The sequence below is a fragment of the Solea solea genome, chromosome 11 (genome assembly GCF_958295425.1).
Source record: "Solea solea chromosome 11, fSolSol10.1, whole genome shotgun sequence".
NCBI lineage: Eukaryota > Metazoa > Chordata > Actinopteri > Pleuronectiformes > Soleidae > Solea > Solea solea.
The window spans coordinates 8722900-8740607 of NC_081144.1; the positions used below are offsets into that span (position 1 = coordinate 8722900).

The 17708-nt window shown below is 41.6% G+C and overlaps 1 protein-coding gene across 4 annotated transcripts in view; it reads left to right on the forward strand.

Moving 5' to 3' along the window:
• The window catches only part of LOC131468735 (arf-GAP with coiled-coil, ANK repeat and PH domain-containing protein 3-like), a 64230-nt gene that overhangs the window by 11902 nt on the left and 34620 nt on the right, over positions 1–17708 (forward strand). For all 4 annotated transcript variants that reach the window (XM_058643274.1, XM_058643275.1, XM_058643276.1 and 1 more), the window contains exon 2: positions 17123–17180. In XM_058643274.1, coding sequence (XP_058499257.1) covers positions 17123–17180 — 58 coding nt within the window. The remainder of the gene's footprint in view (positions 1–17122; positions 17181–17708) is intronic.

Here is a 17708-nt window from a genome sequence, read left to right on the forward strand (position 1 = left end):
TTAAACTCCCTGTAAAGTGATAAAAATTTATCTTCTGACTTTGTTACTCCAGCGCCCTACCAGAGTAATGGGTTATGGGTAAATTACGGGTGGAACAAGACCGGCTCCACGTACGAAACTGAGCTGATTGGGCGACAGAAAAGTTTCTTCAATGCCCGCAGTCTTTTCTTATACAAAGTTTGATGTCTTGTGATGACAAACTGCAACACACCAAGCAGGAAAAAAATGAGCTCTGTCTCCTCTGTTGTGTCGCATTCAATGTCGTTTCCGCACCGGTACGGCATCACGCTATGTATCTCGCCTACCAAGTAAATGTACTGTTCTCAGTCGAAACCCATGCCTGACCCAGGGCTTTTCTGGTCCGAGCCGTACCATACTGTACCAAACCGAACTCTACCATGATGGAAACACGGCTGAATAAAGAAATCTGCTGACTCAGCTTTTGGCTTAGCTGAGCTAACAGCTAAGTAGTACAGTGACCAGTGGAGTTTACGGAGTCGGCATCATACACCAGCATCTGTACTCGCTCTCAGCAGAGCTCGGTGGAGAGTGAGATGACTTACTCTGTAAAAGTGTGAAAAGGACACCCAATGACCAACAATTAAATTAGTCAGCAGCTAATTTTGTTATACATTTATTGCTGCACCCCATTACTATACGTTTGAATCTTTAATGTAGTAAGGCTGACAAGAGAGTTATGACTAACCATTTCACTGTTTAATGTTGCGTCTCTGAAACTTCTTGCCTGATGACCAAAATGCTTGAAAATCCGCTGTCTCAAGGGAAAAGTGGCTGGATAGAATCCAGGTGTATCAACATCAGCCTATGCTAAATGTTTATCACCCTATGGGTCAGGAAATGGGATGAAGTTATAGAGAGAAGTTGGGGGATTCCAGCTGCACAGCTGTGGCTGTTTGTGGTCAACTGGGGAATATGAAGTAACCCCACATCCAATACAAATACAAAGCCGTTATCCTCAAAGTGTGAAAAGGAGACGGAGTGACGGGGCCCGACTTCTCTTCCCAGTTTCGAAATGCTGAATCACATATGGACAAGCATCTGTTTTTGATTTTTTTTTCATCCCTCTCACTCTCTGCCTCATACTCTCCCCTTTCGCTCCCCTTTTCCGTCCTCCCTGCCTTCCTCTGTTTGCGGGGGCAGACTTTTAGTCGTGGCTGGGCCAGAACTGGGTCCAGGGATGGGTCAGGAAATGCGTCAGTCTACCGGGATTAAAAGCAGGCTTGTAGTAAAGGGTAAAGTCCCAAGGAGATAGGGCGTGAGTGTGTGTGTGTGTGTGACGAGCTTGCTGACACCAGGCCCTGAGTCACACCAGAGAGCTCTTAAAGACCCTTAAAAGACACTGTTCCACTGCTGACAAGGAGATGACTGATTATTTACTTGTAACTTTTGTTTATTTCACATGTCTACAGAGAGTGAAAACATGTGTTTAAGTCAGTTGAATTAGGTCTTTTCAGGAATGAAAGCAAGAGAGTCTAGGTTCAGATGGTTTGGTCATGTGCAGAGGAGCGATGGTTATTTTATTGGACATTTTTATGAAGATGGCTGGAGGATGACCACAAACAAGGTTCATGGATGTTGTGAAGAGGAGAGGAGAGAAGAGGAGAGAAGAGGACAGTTGGTGTAACAGAAGAAGACACAAGGGATAGGGCAACATTGATGTGCTGTAGTGATCCCCAAAGGGGAAGCTGAAAGAAGAAGAATACATTTTAAGACTCTCGTTGTTTTATATGAGCGACGATTCGATATATTTGATTCTGGACCTGAAATATGGGAATGAGTTCCTTAACTTTTGTCTTTACTTGCATACTGTACTTGGGTTTTGGATTGTTTGTCCTGAAGAGAAAGATATCATTTCACATGCAGTTGTATAAATATATAGTTTTCAGTGTTTCCTAATGTAAAACATTTGGAAAAAAAGATTAATCAGAAACATCCAATGGTTCCCTGGGAAACCATCTACGTCACATCTACCCCTGTAACATTTCCTTACCTTCGGTTCCATCTCTAAACAAGAGCTTGGATCATACTAGTCTGAGTTTTTCGTTGTTGTCTCACTGCTTTTGATGTTTGTTGTGGTTTTCTGTGGTATTTTGTGAAAGGGCCAATGAGCCATGACTCGCCTGAACGTTTTCTCACAGAACTGAGTAATTCTGCTCTTTTCTTCCTTCCTTCCTTTTTTGCTCTCCTCACTGTAGATTAAATACTCTGGAGAGTGATTTTGAGGGCCATTTCTTTCAGCTTAGTCAATCAAGGACATGCAGCTGTCCCAAGCTTCACCTCAGCACATGCTCACACTGAGTGTTGTTGAGGTTTTCTCACACAGCTTACAGGTTCACTAATGAATGGCTGTTATTGGCTTTTCCCTTATCAACATCTAAATGTTCCATCTCAGATCGCGGAGCAAGTTCAAACTTCCTTGTTGTTGGTGTCAGGGTCTAGTTAGGTGACACAGGAGTGACATCAGTACCCAAAGGTCAATGGACTAATGGGAAGAGGTCGGGCATCATGATGGTGAGCCAGAGACTGACGTCAGGGACATGCTGCGATCTTCAAACCAGAGGAAACACCTGGGGGAAACCCAGGCGGAAGTGACAGGACCCAACACCTCTTCACTTGCCTTTGATTGTCTTTCAGGCTGACCTGGCACTGTCACATGATCGACGGGTGACCACCAGGTCCACACACACACACACACACACACACCATGGATCTGTTGCTGTTGAGTGTGTCTCCAAGGCAGATTAAATTGTTTTGTTTGGTATGTGCTTTGAATGTAAAAGAGCAGACTTTTCCCATTTGTTTTAAGTCAGTTTACTTGAAACAAGCGGTTGAATGGTTGTTCCTACGAGCTTCATCTCTCAAGCTTCTAGACAGGAAAGAGCTGCATGCCTCACAGGTCTGGTATGTCTTTCTTGTGCAAGCCAAGCTGCATGTTTAGCCCACAAAAATGCCGGGAAGACTCTCAGCTCAGCTCCGCCACGGCTGGACACATCACGCCTGTGTGGGGATTTCACTGAGTTATTGCACCAAAATGTCAGGGTGTTACACTGTAGGACTGGCTCACTGTGAGCACTGCTGTATTCTGTGCTGGGGATTTTTTTTTGTTTTTGGGTAGCACAGCGTCTGTAGGCTTTATTGTCTTCCTCCCTTCAATGGAATATTGTCCAGGCCAGTTCTCACACTCCAGGCCTCTCTCTCGCTCTGGTGTGTGTGTGTTCTTTCTTCTTTTTTTTCATCTCCTTCATCCCGAATATCTTCATTGACATATTTGTGTGCTAGAGTAATCTCGGACCACCCTGAGTTAATATAAACGCGCGCCACCAGATGAGACCTCTCATATCCTGACCTTTCTTTACCCTGTCAGCCTCCCCACCCCCACAATGACCAACAGCAGCCCACCCCCCACTCCCACTCATACAATACAGTTACATTGTGCACGTTCTCTTGCATCCTATGCAAATGAAAGTGGTAGTGATCTCATCCAACCGAACTCCCATTCTGAGGCCTCGAGATTAGTGACTTGGCCAGTGCCTTGTTGATGTTTTGCAAACTGAATTTCACAGACGTAAACGTTACCCAGGTGCCTATCAGACAACACCAGCTGTCACACTGGTGTCTACTATCGTGAGCATTATTTACAAATTTCATATCATATTGACATTTAAGAAGACCTCAAACGAGCGATTGAGTTCGTAAACGTTGTAAATCAAATGAAAGATGGACTCATTTTCCCATAGTCTTCCATTCAAATTTAGGTCTTTTTTGCAACCAGCGGAATTGCCCCCTGGTGGCTATTCAATATATTATTGCCTCCTGTCTATCATTAACTGGCAAACGGGAAGACACTGTCCACGTTTTTATGTACAGTTTATGTTCCAAAGACATAATAAACACAGAATTTGAGACTGTCCATTCAGATCTGTTTCCCTTGTGATGATACAAAGGAAACACAGGCTGCCCCAGGACTGTGGCGTGAACGCTCCAGAGCATTGTTGTGCTTAAAGGGTTCGTTTGTGTAACATTTCCCCTTTTGCATGACATGTCGTTGTTGGCTCCCTGTATGAAGTGTCATTTACCCATAGGCTGTGATGGACTAATTACAGTACGTGAGCCAGCCACCACCATAGCTGATGAGGGATGGATGGGGCTGTCATTGCATTATGCAGGGCCACTGCACTCCCGCTGGTCTGTCAAAATATGTATAGTATAGAGCTAATATTAAAGCCTTGCTCTTGTAGTGTTCCACATTTCAAAATCTGGCATAAGGTCAGAGGCACATTGTCAGCGCACATTATCTTCTCGGTCCTTGTTGCTTCGAAGTTTAAAGTAAGCATGATACATGATCAGACCCTTAGTCAAAGAGCTTATGCACGTCAGAAAAATTTCCACATGGGGTTTAGGTTAGTTTAAGTCAGCACTGAGTTATCAGCTTCACTTGCAGCCAAGAAAAGGTCACCAGATGATCTTTTTCTAGATCATCACAAGTTGATATTTGTGGCTTTTATGTGAGATTTGCCTGCAAAATGTATGCTTCACTACGTAATTTATTTCTGACGTTCATAGTCCTCAGATTACCTGATTTGATCCAATGCACTGCAGATCAAAAGCAACATTTTTCCTCAACTGTTTCTGAACTATATGTAGGTCAATGTCTCAGTGCACTACTAAATTAAAGTATAGAACAAATCTTTAACAGAACTGTAACATTGTACATTGAATTGTAGTGAAGTTTAATATTTGAAGATGACAATTGTTTCTTTAAGAGACAAAACAAGATAAATGTAAATTTTTTGGTTGCTGGTCTGCGCCTTTTGTTTTTAGTTTGCATGTGGGGTTTTCTCCACGCTCTCCAGTTTCCTCCCACATGTCCAAAAACATGCTCAGGTTAATTGGACACACACAAGTTGCCCATAGGTGTAAGTGTGTGAGTGAATTGTTGTGTGTCTCCGTATGTTTGCCCTGCGAAGGTCTGGCAACCTGTCCAGGTTGTGCCCCGCCATTTGCCCTACACCAGCAGCCCTGCTACCCTCACATGGAGAGTTGTGATGAATGAACTTAATGAATTTATATTTTTTATGTGGTCGTTTAATAAAATGTTAAATCTTTCTGTTTCCTCAAGCGGCTTTTCAGTTCATGTTTTGTTTAAGGCTTTCCACTCTGGCGTTGCCCTACCATTGCTCAAGAAGACCAGAAAGATCCTGTCGTTTGTTTAAATGTAATAATATGTTAAGTCCCGTTACAGACTGTTGCATCACCCCCGGCCGCTTTGCTCTCCCCTTCAGTTTATGTGCAGCGGTGGTTTTCCCCTCACCCTGATGTTTTATCGCTTAAAGTTTGAAAGCAGCATCATTGTTTCTTCCAGTGTCGGTATTAAAGTGGGATTCGTGGTTGATGACTTCATTTGATAACCCACAACAACTTAAAGCCACTCGGGAATCGTGGGCCACTTTCCCGTTCATTGTCGCCTCGCTTCCTTTTTTTGCAGCCACATTCCACCTCAGCTTCCAAGAAAAGTGGTGTCAGCAGGAAGTTCAGGAGGTGAGCAGCACGCAGCTGCACTCAAAATTCACTGTAAATTCTGAATGCAGCAGTTGACGGTTGCATTTTTAAAAACCTGTCTTATCCCCTTACACTCTATTTGACTATTTCATCTCATTATACGCAGTCGATTTTAGCTCTTTGCCTGGACTAAGTGTCATCAGTTGATGCTAATAGATCTCTTTAATCTCCAGCGCTGATGGTTGTAGCATTCAGTGCAGACTGGGGATTTATTAGTAGCTAATGCTGCTCAAGCCACAAAGCTTCAGAGGCTTAAGAACATGGCTGGTGTGTGGAAAACTGCTAAAGGAACAAACCACATTAAGTCTAATATTTTGAAACTAAATGGAAAACACAGTTTAAGGAAAGTGCATCCTCGTCTTTACAGCCTAATGTCGGACGCCACATCTCTAAAGTTTTCCTCAAGCTGTCACTCAGTGTCCATAGTGAGCACTGGCATGCAAAATATCTTAACAGTGTCCGTCAAACTAACAATTTCCCCTTGGGGATGAATAAAGTATTTCTATTCTATTCTATTCTATTCTATTCTAAATAAGAGGTACTTGAATATCTGATTGTATTTAAACAGTGGATATAATGGAATTCTGAAATCTGCTCCTAATTAACTTAGATTCTTCTTCTAGTCTTTTTAAGAGCAGGGCTGCTACAGCTGCATCAGCTGTTTCCAATACCGATAAGCTTAATGTTATTTTAACTTAATTACTACTGTTCATTTAGTGTATAAAATATCCTGTATGATGAAAAGTTCAACAGCCCAACTCTTTATCAGTCTTTTTTTGTCTGACCAATTGTCTTAACTTAAAGACATGGAGGTAAAATCCTCAAATCTGAAAAGTAACAATGTTATTTGTGATTCACAAATGTCATGATTAAAGGATTATTGTGGTTGATTACGATTATCTTCATAAACTAAAATCTCGATTGTTATAAATCAATATTAAGTCCCTCCCGCCCTCCTGTCCTCCTCAGGATTTTAGCATGGATACCCGTCCTCTCGCCAAACTATTACATATCATCCACAGATTCCCAGATAAACCTCAGTTGTCTTGGTCCTACTGCGTTCAGTACTGCTCTGAGAAGTTATTATTTTTAAATAAACTTTATTCTGACGTGTCCTCGCCCTTGACATCTATCCAGCTGCCTGACTATATAATGAAAGACGATATTGTGCAGAAAACGTCTGTTCAAAGCTGACTGGTTTGAAATATTAGTGGAAAAGCTGACACAGGAAATAAAACCCTCTCAAATCCAGCTCGTGATTAGTAGTTACTGCCACATGACAGGAAGTAGGGCTTACAACTGTGGAGTTCAGGCATGTGCTTTGACTGGTCTGTCCTTATATTTTGACGTCAGCAGAACAATTCTGCCTTAATATTTAGCTAATAATTCATGTTCTCCTGAAACAGTCTGAGCAGAAGCTAAAATTGGATAATGCAGATGTTTTGCTATTCGTCTGCTTCATGAATCCCCAAGCCAGACGAGTTATAAATGGAAACGGTGTTATTTGGGGTTTTAGAACAATCTCAGTGCATGACTTCAATGAGAAGGAAACAGCAGTGCTTGTCATATTTGCATACTTTGTAGTTGAAAGGGCCTTTTTATCATTTGCAGTTCCCCCCCCTCCCCTTTTTTTAAATTAATGCAAATATTATTTGCTTTACTTTCTGGCTGCATTTGTTCATACGGTAAACAAGGGTGTCTTCACATAGGCCTTGTGGGTCTCTTTGTGGCTGACTGCTTTGAATTTGAAAAGACGAGATGCCTCCTCAGCTGTTGTTGTTGGACAGCAGCAGTCTGTGTGAGGCAAAGAGGAGAAATATGTTGTGTTTTTCTTTTGGCAGGCGAAGCCACCTCTTTATGTAGCCCTGTACTGCCTGATCCTGGAGTGTGATCAGACTGTGTGTGGGGGGGGGCACTCAGTGCAGCTGTTCACTCCGTAAAGGATTTGGACACTTTTGAAAGGTCGCTGCAGGGTCAGAAGTCATGGTTTTGCAGCTACTGTCTTTTGTATGTGTACACAGCAAGGAGTGAAAGAGCTGTGAGAACATACAGTTTTGGCTTAAAAAAAATGCTGTGTTTGGTCCACTGTTGCATCATCATGAGGTGTTTTTGCATGGTTCTCAGAGGATAAATCTAACTTCCATCCATCCATCTTCTACCACTTTATCTTCCACTAAATCTAACTTGACCCCCTGTAATTCCCTTTAGGCCCACCCTGAAGTTAACTCTGGTGGTTTTGTGTGATTTGTTTTAAAATTGGTGAGACTAAAAATGATTGCCCTCTCTTGATAAAATGTTCTCATCATGAAGCCATTTGCAGTTTTCGCAAATTTCACAGTATTTTAATACTAAAAAAAAGATGTTTAACACCTGCTAAACATTTGTTTAATCACTGTAATTAAACATCTAAGCGTAACGCTATGCTGTAGTTAAGCTTCAGTGTTGCCAGCATGGCTGCACTTTCTGTCTTGGTTTAGTTTGTTGCATTAAGGTTTTCTTTAATGTTTTAGTAAAATATAGTTGTTCAATTTGATTGCCGAAGGTTGGCTGCAAAGATCTCTCAATGAATATAAGGACACAGCGAGCATTTAATTAGCTTAGTTTAAAATCCAGAGCATATCTGTTCTAAGAAAACTAAATCATATATAAATATTTCAGTGTTAAAATTCAAAACATTGGGTGAACGATAGTAAAGACCAAACATCTGCATGTTAGCATTGTCATTGTTACCATGCTTGGGTAAGCCTTTAGCTTAAAGTATCGTTATACCGTTTTTGTCAGTTTTTTATGTCCGTCCACCCCAAAAGTTATCTCCCTCACTACCCTACATACCTCTGTGCGTCTTTTGCGTTGGTATGGACATTTACACAATACTTCCTCTAGAGGGGAGTGCCGAGTATGAATGAAGAGATCCATGATAAGAGGCATTTCCAATATTTATTTATGTCCGCTGTCCCACAATTTCATTGTAAGCTCGGAATGAACGCAAAGTATGGAGGAAAGGCTCTATTCGTGTGTCCGAGTATTTATGGTGAATGTAGACATGAGAAGAGAATCATTCATCCTCTATCAGCCAGAAGGCACACAGGAATTTCCCAGCATGTCAAATGTTACCTTCATTTTGTGAAGTGTGAGTGTTTTTCCTTGGACGATTCGTTGAACAACCCTGGCAGGAATTAGTGCAGGAACAAGCTTGGCTGCAGTAGTTTTGTTTCATTTGAGTGTTTTTGCAGAAAAATGTCTCCCTGCTGTCTTTTACATTGAGAAGATGGTATTCATCAACTTAAGTGGGAATGTTATTCCTGTGACGTGCTCAGGGACGTGCCTGGGAACCGTTGGTCGTTTGACTCTGCCAGAACTAATTTCTCGCTCCAAGGGAGGGTCAGAAAATATGCACACGTGTTGTTCAAGGTCCAACAAGACACTAATGGGCTGATACAGGATAAGTATTTTGTTTCAGCACAGAGATTATTTGCTTAAACTTGAATGTTTTTTTTTCCTCTCTACAAAACTTCCTCATTTAAAATGTGTGAGGAACACTGAAAGTATAATGTCTTCCTTTACTGTCATGCAATCTTCCACCAGTTTTACACATGAAAATCAATTTACTCATGAGGATTAGTATTACTTGGCTTTGAAACGAATATGTATCTAAACTTGTATAACTTTGTTAAATTTAAACAAAATTGTTTCACGTTTTAACAGAAAACTTCTATCATAAAATGATATAAAGATGTTTTGCAGGATCCTGAATTCCAAAAGAAAATGTTGTGCAGCCCCATCTATGGAGGTAGAGTGGGTGATCAACTAAACACAGGGTTGGTGGTTTGATCCCCAGCTCCACTTGTCCTCATACCAAAGGGTTGGTGTCTCATTGTTATTGGTCTCAGAGCTTCACTAGAGTAGGTTTTTTTTTAAGTTAGAATGTGTGATTATAAACACATCTGTATATGATTTCTTTAAACACTGCTATATAAAACGGATTGTTAAATCAGCAATACAATTTAATCTTTTGATTTCTTGTTGTGAACTTTTTTCTCTCTTAGTTTTCCCATGAAAAGTATTTCAGTATTAAAGGTTATTTGAAAGACTGAACATTTATAATCACTGGCAAAGTAATAGTCAGATATGTGACACTGGCATACATCAGCCAGTCCTACTGGTGTTGGGCCTTGAAAAAGTCCTTAGTTAAGCCTTTATTTTAACTGTTGCCTCTGTATGTGGCCTCAGTGTATATGATGAACACCAAAAATTGGCTTCTGACTTTCTGGTTTCCTGGCTGATTTCTGAGCAGACACATCAGGTTTTTTATTCCCTCAGGATTTATTTGCTGTGGTCTGTGGTGTGGAGAGACGCACCACACTGCCAACCCATGAGAGTGCAGGAGAGGGAGTTTGCAGGGGTGTGGCAAGGGAGTTAGAGGAGGAGGTGTAGGAGGAGGAGAAGGAGGAGGTGTAGGGAGCAGACAGGCAAAAGTTCACCCACAGCAGGCAAGCTGGTCATCTGAGGTAGGGAGCTCAACCCGTCGCCAGACAAGATATCTCTGTCAGTTAAAGAAAACATCAGGAGTGTTGTTTTTGGAACGGTTGTGTGCACTCCATTCAGGAGATAGGAATATATTAGAAGTTCCAATTCTCTCCACAGCCAGACTCCTTTACCTTCCCCGTCTTTTTTTCCTCTACTTTTTTATAATTTTCCATCCTATTGTTTCCAGACAGCCTTCTGATTCAGGTCTGTTACAGTAAGGCTCAGCTGGCTCCACATGCACATACTGACATTTTCTGAGATCCTTTTTCCAGCTCTGGCTTTGGGGGATTCCTTACTGTAAAGCCACAGGAGCACATGGTGTATGTTTTTCACTCAAGCTTGTTGGTTTGGGAAACTGATGCTGCTGACTTTATTCTGTCACATAACTGGAAGCTGGAAAAATGGAACTTGCTCACTTGAATAAGTGTTATAAGCCTGCTGGCTCCATCCTTCTGATCCTGCTCAGCTCCATAGACCCTGAGACAACACGGTGTAAAAAGGTCTTGCAGTTTCAGGTGTTTGTCAACATTCACTCAGTATAATTTGAGGAAAATACGTGTTTTTATGTGCTGTGGATTTTGGTTGCAAAACTGCAAGGAACCACTAGATGAAATTAGCAACAGGGCTGCGTGTCAACACCATGGTCACCTCTCATAATAATACATCCAGGATCCAAATACTTTCAGTGCCTCCCCTAAGTGACTAAAATGTTGACTGAAGTAAAGCATGCACTCTCATCTATTTTAGAGACACCAGAATCAATTTGCATTTCAGAGACTTCTCCCAGTCTGAACAACAACAACAAAACCTATTGTGTTCTTTTCACTGTGTTATATTATTCTATTTATGTCTTGGGTTTGATTAATCGTGTCGCAGTCTCATATAATTCTTGGTTTTTTTTGGTTGTTTTTCTACATAACTGTCCAGAGCTCTCCTGCTTTTGGCTCGTACCAGCTTCTGTCCTTCTTTTGTCGGCCTCTCATTGTGAGTGGTGAGGGTTCACACATGCCCTTCTGCCAAAATACACCCATTTTTTTGGTCTTTTCCACAAGGGCAAGCTCAGTCAAATGGCTGGTCACTGCTGATTTAGACACCGCCTCATTGCCGGACAGCTCTGGGTTTGCCTTTCATCCTGACAGATGTCGGTGTCACAACGTCAGACACACACTGAGGTATTCAAAGAATAATAGCAACAGATTGTATTTTTGTTTCTATTAAATGGTGGAGGAATTCTCTTTTCCAGTTCCACAGACCTTTGAACTGGTCAAAATGAATAGATACTCAATATATTTGTCCAATGCATTATTAAGGCCTAGAATAATCATTTCCGAGAGTGCGCTACGTGACGTTCACCCGTCCTTGCAAGAGTCAAGTGTTTGTTTCTAGTGTTTAGAGTTTTTATTTTTAATGTTAAACAAGAGCAGAAGTGTTGTCATGAATGTTAAGTCTTATTCACTGACCTTTCAGTCAGGAGGACAGCATCATGACAGGACATTAAAATCAAATAAATAGATGTGAACATCAGTAACATCTTCTGGTATCTTTTATTTACTGAAACACTTCATAATCCTTTCCTCATATATGAGAGAAGTACCAGGACTCATTTGTCATTGATGCTATCCAGGCTGCTAAATCTATGCATTCACCTCTGGCTTAATGTGCAGGCCTTCAGGATGTTATAACTGAAGCATAAATTAGTAATTATTGCTGCTGCAGCCATCATGTCACTTCTGTGAAGCCATTAGTGCAGATGTGTGTTTTCGAGGAGGAGAGATCAGTGGAGTCTGGTGCAGAAATATTTATAGAGCAGCTCTGTGCGTCTCTCTCTGTCTCTTTCCTCTGTCAGAACAGAAAGCATTTCTGCTTTAAGTAAGAGGGACACATCTAAGCTCTCAAGTGGAAATAAAAGCCTCGGCTTATGAACAATAGGCAGAGCTCTGAACACATGTTAGGGAGGGTATTATTGCAGACATTTGAACTCACGCTGCACCTCAGATGCATTAGGATCGGGTTACTCCATATTGTGGGGCGTTGTAAATCCAAAATTATTAGGATGACAATGTAAATGTGACGCCAACTGGAAGAGTATAGGGGCTTTTTGTGGGAGGTCATAAAGTTAAGAATGTGCTGAATTTAAAATGTATATATCACAAAGTTTTTACACCATGTTTTTCATTGCCTGTTTAGATGCTTGGCTTTTAATTCTGGTTGTAGATTCTTGTCGTCTGACTTCGTTAGTGCTCTTAAAATGGACTGGGTATATTTGGCATGGTATAGCTGGGGTTTCCTCCCTGACCCTGCATCAGTTCACATAGTGGTCTAGAGGGGTGGGGGGGTGGGGGTGATGTGGAGAGCTGGGCAGGGCAGAATGCACTAGGTGCCATGCAGCTAAGAATAACCCGAGCTGCTGCTGCTCAGCTCAACATAGCTGAAAGGAAAATGCTTTGGGATCCCACCCAACCCCCCACCTCAAATTAGCCGTTCAAGCATGCAATGCAGCCTCATTTGGGACACTAAAGCAATCAATAATATGACAAAAATGCAGCCTTTTCTTCAGACAGGAAGCTGCTTTGTCACAATGGAGCCCTCAGACAGACTGGGCCACCCTTTCTCCAACACTTCGCCTCCCCCTCCTCTAACCGCCTCCTGCCCCCCTCCCCAAGGCCTCCACACAAGTAAAACATTCTTTGGAAGGTTTTGAATTAAGATGACATTAAAGATATTGAGGAGTGTGGGAGAGTGGTAGAAAAATGGCCGATTGATATCAAACAGCTTGCTGATTACTGAGGATCACTTGAAGCTAGCATCCAGTCTGCTCTACAGCTGAGCTCATTCGTATGCTGGCACCAAGACCAGAGCGTACTTACACCACTGCATCACTCAGCAGCTAATTCGCCTATACCCAGCTGTCTGCTGTCTGATGGTTTAGTCTCCATACCCCAGCTGGTGGATGTGCATTAGGGGTCAGTACCTGGACCTAGTGTTGGCTCTGTCCTCAGCATTCCACCTGCTCATTCTCCCTCCAGGTTATCATGAGTGCAGCTGCATCGCTTTCTGACATCTGATCCACACTCAGGAGCCAAGACTTACTGTACCTACTCACTTACTGTCTAGCGTCTTTTCAGGCCAACTTATTTGACTTTTTATTGAAAGTAGTTGGCAAACACTGCCAAACAAACTCCAGTGTGAGTCATCCTCCAGTTCATGAGTTCCATGAGTTCAGCAATTCGGCATTGAACTAGCTGTTGCTTCCTTTTCTGCAGTGGTGATGGCTCGAACAGGTGAGCAGGGTGAAGGTGAAAGGAAGGAGAGAATACATGCAGGGAGACTGAAAAAACCAAAACACACCACTAATCCATACTTGGTGCATAAAGAAATAATAATAAACAACACTGCTTCAGCCAGTGCTGTAACAAAAATACATTTAAATGTGTTTTTTAAAACGAGTGGCTTCTCCTTGCGCCTCAGCCGTTGCTCTGGTAGCACCGTCAGCAGCCAGAAACCACAGGAGCTGCAGCTTACTCAGCACAATCTCTGTATTTATTATGTTTTTACACCAGCGTTTTACTGCACTGTTCCATGTCAGATAAATGTTTCCAGACTAAACCTGCACACTAACAGGCACACACAGAATAACCTCAACCTGCTCAAATAAGTTTTATTCAAACTCCAACAACAACCAGTGACTTCATGTGTGTTTCACTCAGTCAGTGATAGACTTGCATGTGAAGCTCATGTAGACTCAGTGCTGTTCAATAGTCTCCTGATGAGGTTTTAATGAGACAGCAATGGTCATCTGCTGTCCTGGTAGCCTTGTTGTGAATCGTGTCATTATCTACTTAGCTTCTATGCTCCCTGTGGTGTGAATGAGGGTCAACTCACAAACACACTGGGGACCTCTGTGGCCCACTTAGGAGATGGTTGCCGTGACTACAGGCCTGGGGCACTGTGTGCATCCATTATGGGAGGCATGTGCAGTGAAACTGGGCAGTGGGGGTTAAGCTTTAGGGCGTGGGGCTCAACGTGAGCAGCTGTAACATGAGCCACAGTTTGCACATGTGGATCATCTGGCTCGGCTGGCACCATGTTGAGCGTCATTGGTTCAGGAGAAGGATGACAGAATCCCACTGCCATCCCCAGGCTTCACTGCAACACACTTACTGTTTTTATTGTTTAATAATGTCTTCTTCATTTAAATATTTGAAAGGTATATGATTTCCTGTGTTTGATGTCATTGCAACTTAATATCTGTAATTGTTTTACTGTGGCATGACAAAACATCACAACTGCTTTTTGGAAGTAATTTGGGACAGACAGAAAAGAAAGGTGCTTTACATGGTTTTAATGCATACTGTAATGCAGCAAAGTGCTGGCTCCTTTGAGGTCATATGATCCTTTACCCAGGTGATAACTAGTGACCCCTTCTAACAGTTTGTCTATGAACACAGTAACTGAAAACCCCAAATTTCTCTTTTATCAGAGAAATAATTGGAGAAAATGCCATAAAACAAAACCAAATCATTTGCAAGTTTTGTTTTTGTTTTGTTTTCTTTATTCCTGTATTGTCAACGATGTCCCCTCGGATGAATTATCTGACCCCTCTGCTGTGACCTTGACCTCTAGTTTGGAAACCATGTAACTGAACGTTTTTTTTATTTTTAAAGTCAGCTGGCCAGAGCTGATGTATTCATGAGCTGCGTTGTCTTTGTAAATACACAGTCGAGAACATCCACCATGCAAACACTCGGACAAGTTTTGTTTTGTTTAACATGATTGGCAAACTTGCATTGAGCTTTGTTATCGTCTTATAAAGCAGATATCTACAGTCTAAAAAGCCTCTGCTTATCTTGTTAGGTAAATGTAAAGGTAATTTTTTTCTCAAGACATGAAATATGATCATTGGTGCTTGGGGATCCATCCTCCAGAAGAAAAGAAATCGAGCGCACACTAAGCTCTGCATTATCACGTTAAAAAGGCAGTTTGAAAAAATGACCTCAGCAATGAAAACAGCTTTGCTCACTGCAGGATTATCCGTGGGTGTGGTCAACTGAAGGCTGTTTGGTCAGAGATCAGCTGAGGTTAAAATAACACAAGTACACAGGTGGAATAATATGGTATTGATTATTTAGGTAATGTATGTTTCCATTCTGCATGAGTTGGAGCTTTTGACAGACATTTCCTCTCTGGAGTATTTTCCCCGCTCATGTTAGAGCAGATGGTGTGGGGTTAAAAAGTGTGGGGGTGTGGTGGAGAGGAGCATGAGCTCTCTGCAGCCTGGCAAGCAGGCAGGCAGGCGGCTAATCCACCCAAGGCCAGGGAGGAAGAGAAGAGATGAGTTACAAGTTTTATATCCTGCCAGGCATGGCCGATATATGCCACAGATACTCTCATCACAGAGCTCCTGTGTGTGCAAAGCTGTGATTTGATATCAATTGGAAAACTAGCTCTGTGTGCATCAGACCATTTCAGACCTTTATTGTCCCTCAAGGGGGAAATTTGGTTTGCAGCAGTGGTTAAAAAGACAAAAATTCAGCCACATGTTTGTTAAAAAAAACTAACAAAAAAGGTCAGCAACTATAAATCAACAAATAAGCAAAATTATACAGTGCTGCTGAAAGTGCTACATTTCAGAATTTGGCACTTGGAACAAAAGAAAACTTGTATCTATTGCACTTTGCCTTAGGTAACCTCCAAGTGTATAGGTAAGCTGCAAAATTGGAGGAGATAAAATTCAAATTTTTTGAGTATATTTTATATAAAATAAATATATTTCATTTTCAATGTAATTGTATAACTAACAGTAGTGATTTCTAGTTATTGATTCTTTTCAGTCAGTTCCAGTTTTGTGTTATACCAGTTGTATTAGATTTGATGGACCCTCCAGGTCTTATTATTTTTTAAATATATTATTTAATACTGGAGGAAATGGAGATGCACCAACCATGGACAAGAAAAATGTTTCCCCTGAAATCTCTTCATTATAAACAAATGTTACTAACCTGCAATATAATTTACAAGCATAACTTATCTGTGTGCAGATTTATGATATGGAACAACAAAGTAGAATTTGTACAAGAGTAATTATATTATCATAAATAAAACACTATTTCTACAGCTAATGTTTATCAACAACATCATATTATGTGGATCAACTATTCAGCCAATGCAATCAACGCTGTAATTATTATTAAATGTTATAAATACACATTCTCTTTCCTAACCCAATTGTATAAAATTCGACATTTGTACGTTTATAAAGGGCACCTACCTAAAGAGAGCTACCAAGGAAATAGTGTCTTCTATATCTACTTTTTTTCATTTTTTTTTGTCACGTTTTTATCTTAACATAAATCTAAACTGCAAAAAACAAATAAGTTTCATTGAGAATGAGATTGTAATGTGAGTGGGTGTGTCATCTATTTATGTGTTTGTCAAACATGTAGCATATTTAGCTGCAGACACATGTGTGATACTTGTTGGGAATAAATAAAGGGAGCGTTCATGATCCAAACACTGCCTCCTAAAGTCAACTGTCGCGAAGCTGCTGGGCGTTTATTTAGCAGTGACATCATCCAGCTGTAAGCCTCTGGGTGTAAATCACACCTCTGCCCTTGTTAGTGGCTCCACATGCAGCTGGGTGTGGTGATGTCGGCGGTGGTGTTGTCAGTGGGTAGGTGGACTGGGGCTTGCTGGATGTTGTCTGCACTGCGTGTGCAGACTCCGTCTGTCGCATTGTTTTGACAGAGCTGAACTGCTCCCGTGACGGCGTCTCAACCACTTACAGAACACACACAAACTCCTGTCTGTCGCTGCACTAACTCATCTGCCTTTGGCTTTGTGAAAACCACGCGTGTCATGCTTTCTCAAACAAAAACATGGGGAATCACAAGCAGATTGTAGAGTGGCTGCTTTACAGTTAAATGGATAACCTTAATGGAATGTCTTTACAGACATTAAGTAACTCAAAACCACACAGTTCCACACTAAACGTTTCCTCTTGTTTCTGTTTTTCCAGGGCAAATATTGATGAGGTGGAAACCGAGGTTGTGGAGATCGAGGCAAAGCTAGATAAGGTAAGACGGCTCTTTGCAGAGCCAGAGTGTCTCTATTCTGTGTCTGTGTCATATTCACACAACTAAGGGCAGTTAAGCAACTCTAGTAAGGGTGGGAATCACAGAGTACCTCACAATACGATATGCGATACATGGTCCACAATACAATGATTCAATATTATCAATATATTGCAAGACAATCATATAAAGAAACGATGCATCGTGATTTCTGTCTCACTGAAGAAAACAAAAAGTGAAAAGTGCTGCCAGCTTTCTGCCAGCCCAAGCTGTTGGTGCATGCTTGATCTCTTCTTCTACAAGTCTTGAAGTGTAATGTGCTCATTTGATTGACATGGACAGGAAATCCTGTCCAATCTGCAATCGCTTCATCAGCCTGAAGGCATCTGGTGACATCACTGATTGATAGAGTTGTGGCCAGAAGTCTGACACACCTGACAGCAGCACAGGAATGATTTGTTTGTATGGTAATGTAACATAATTGCACAGTGTGACCTACTGTATAAGGTACAGATGTGTCTTTAACACAGA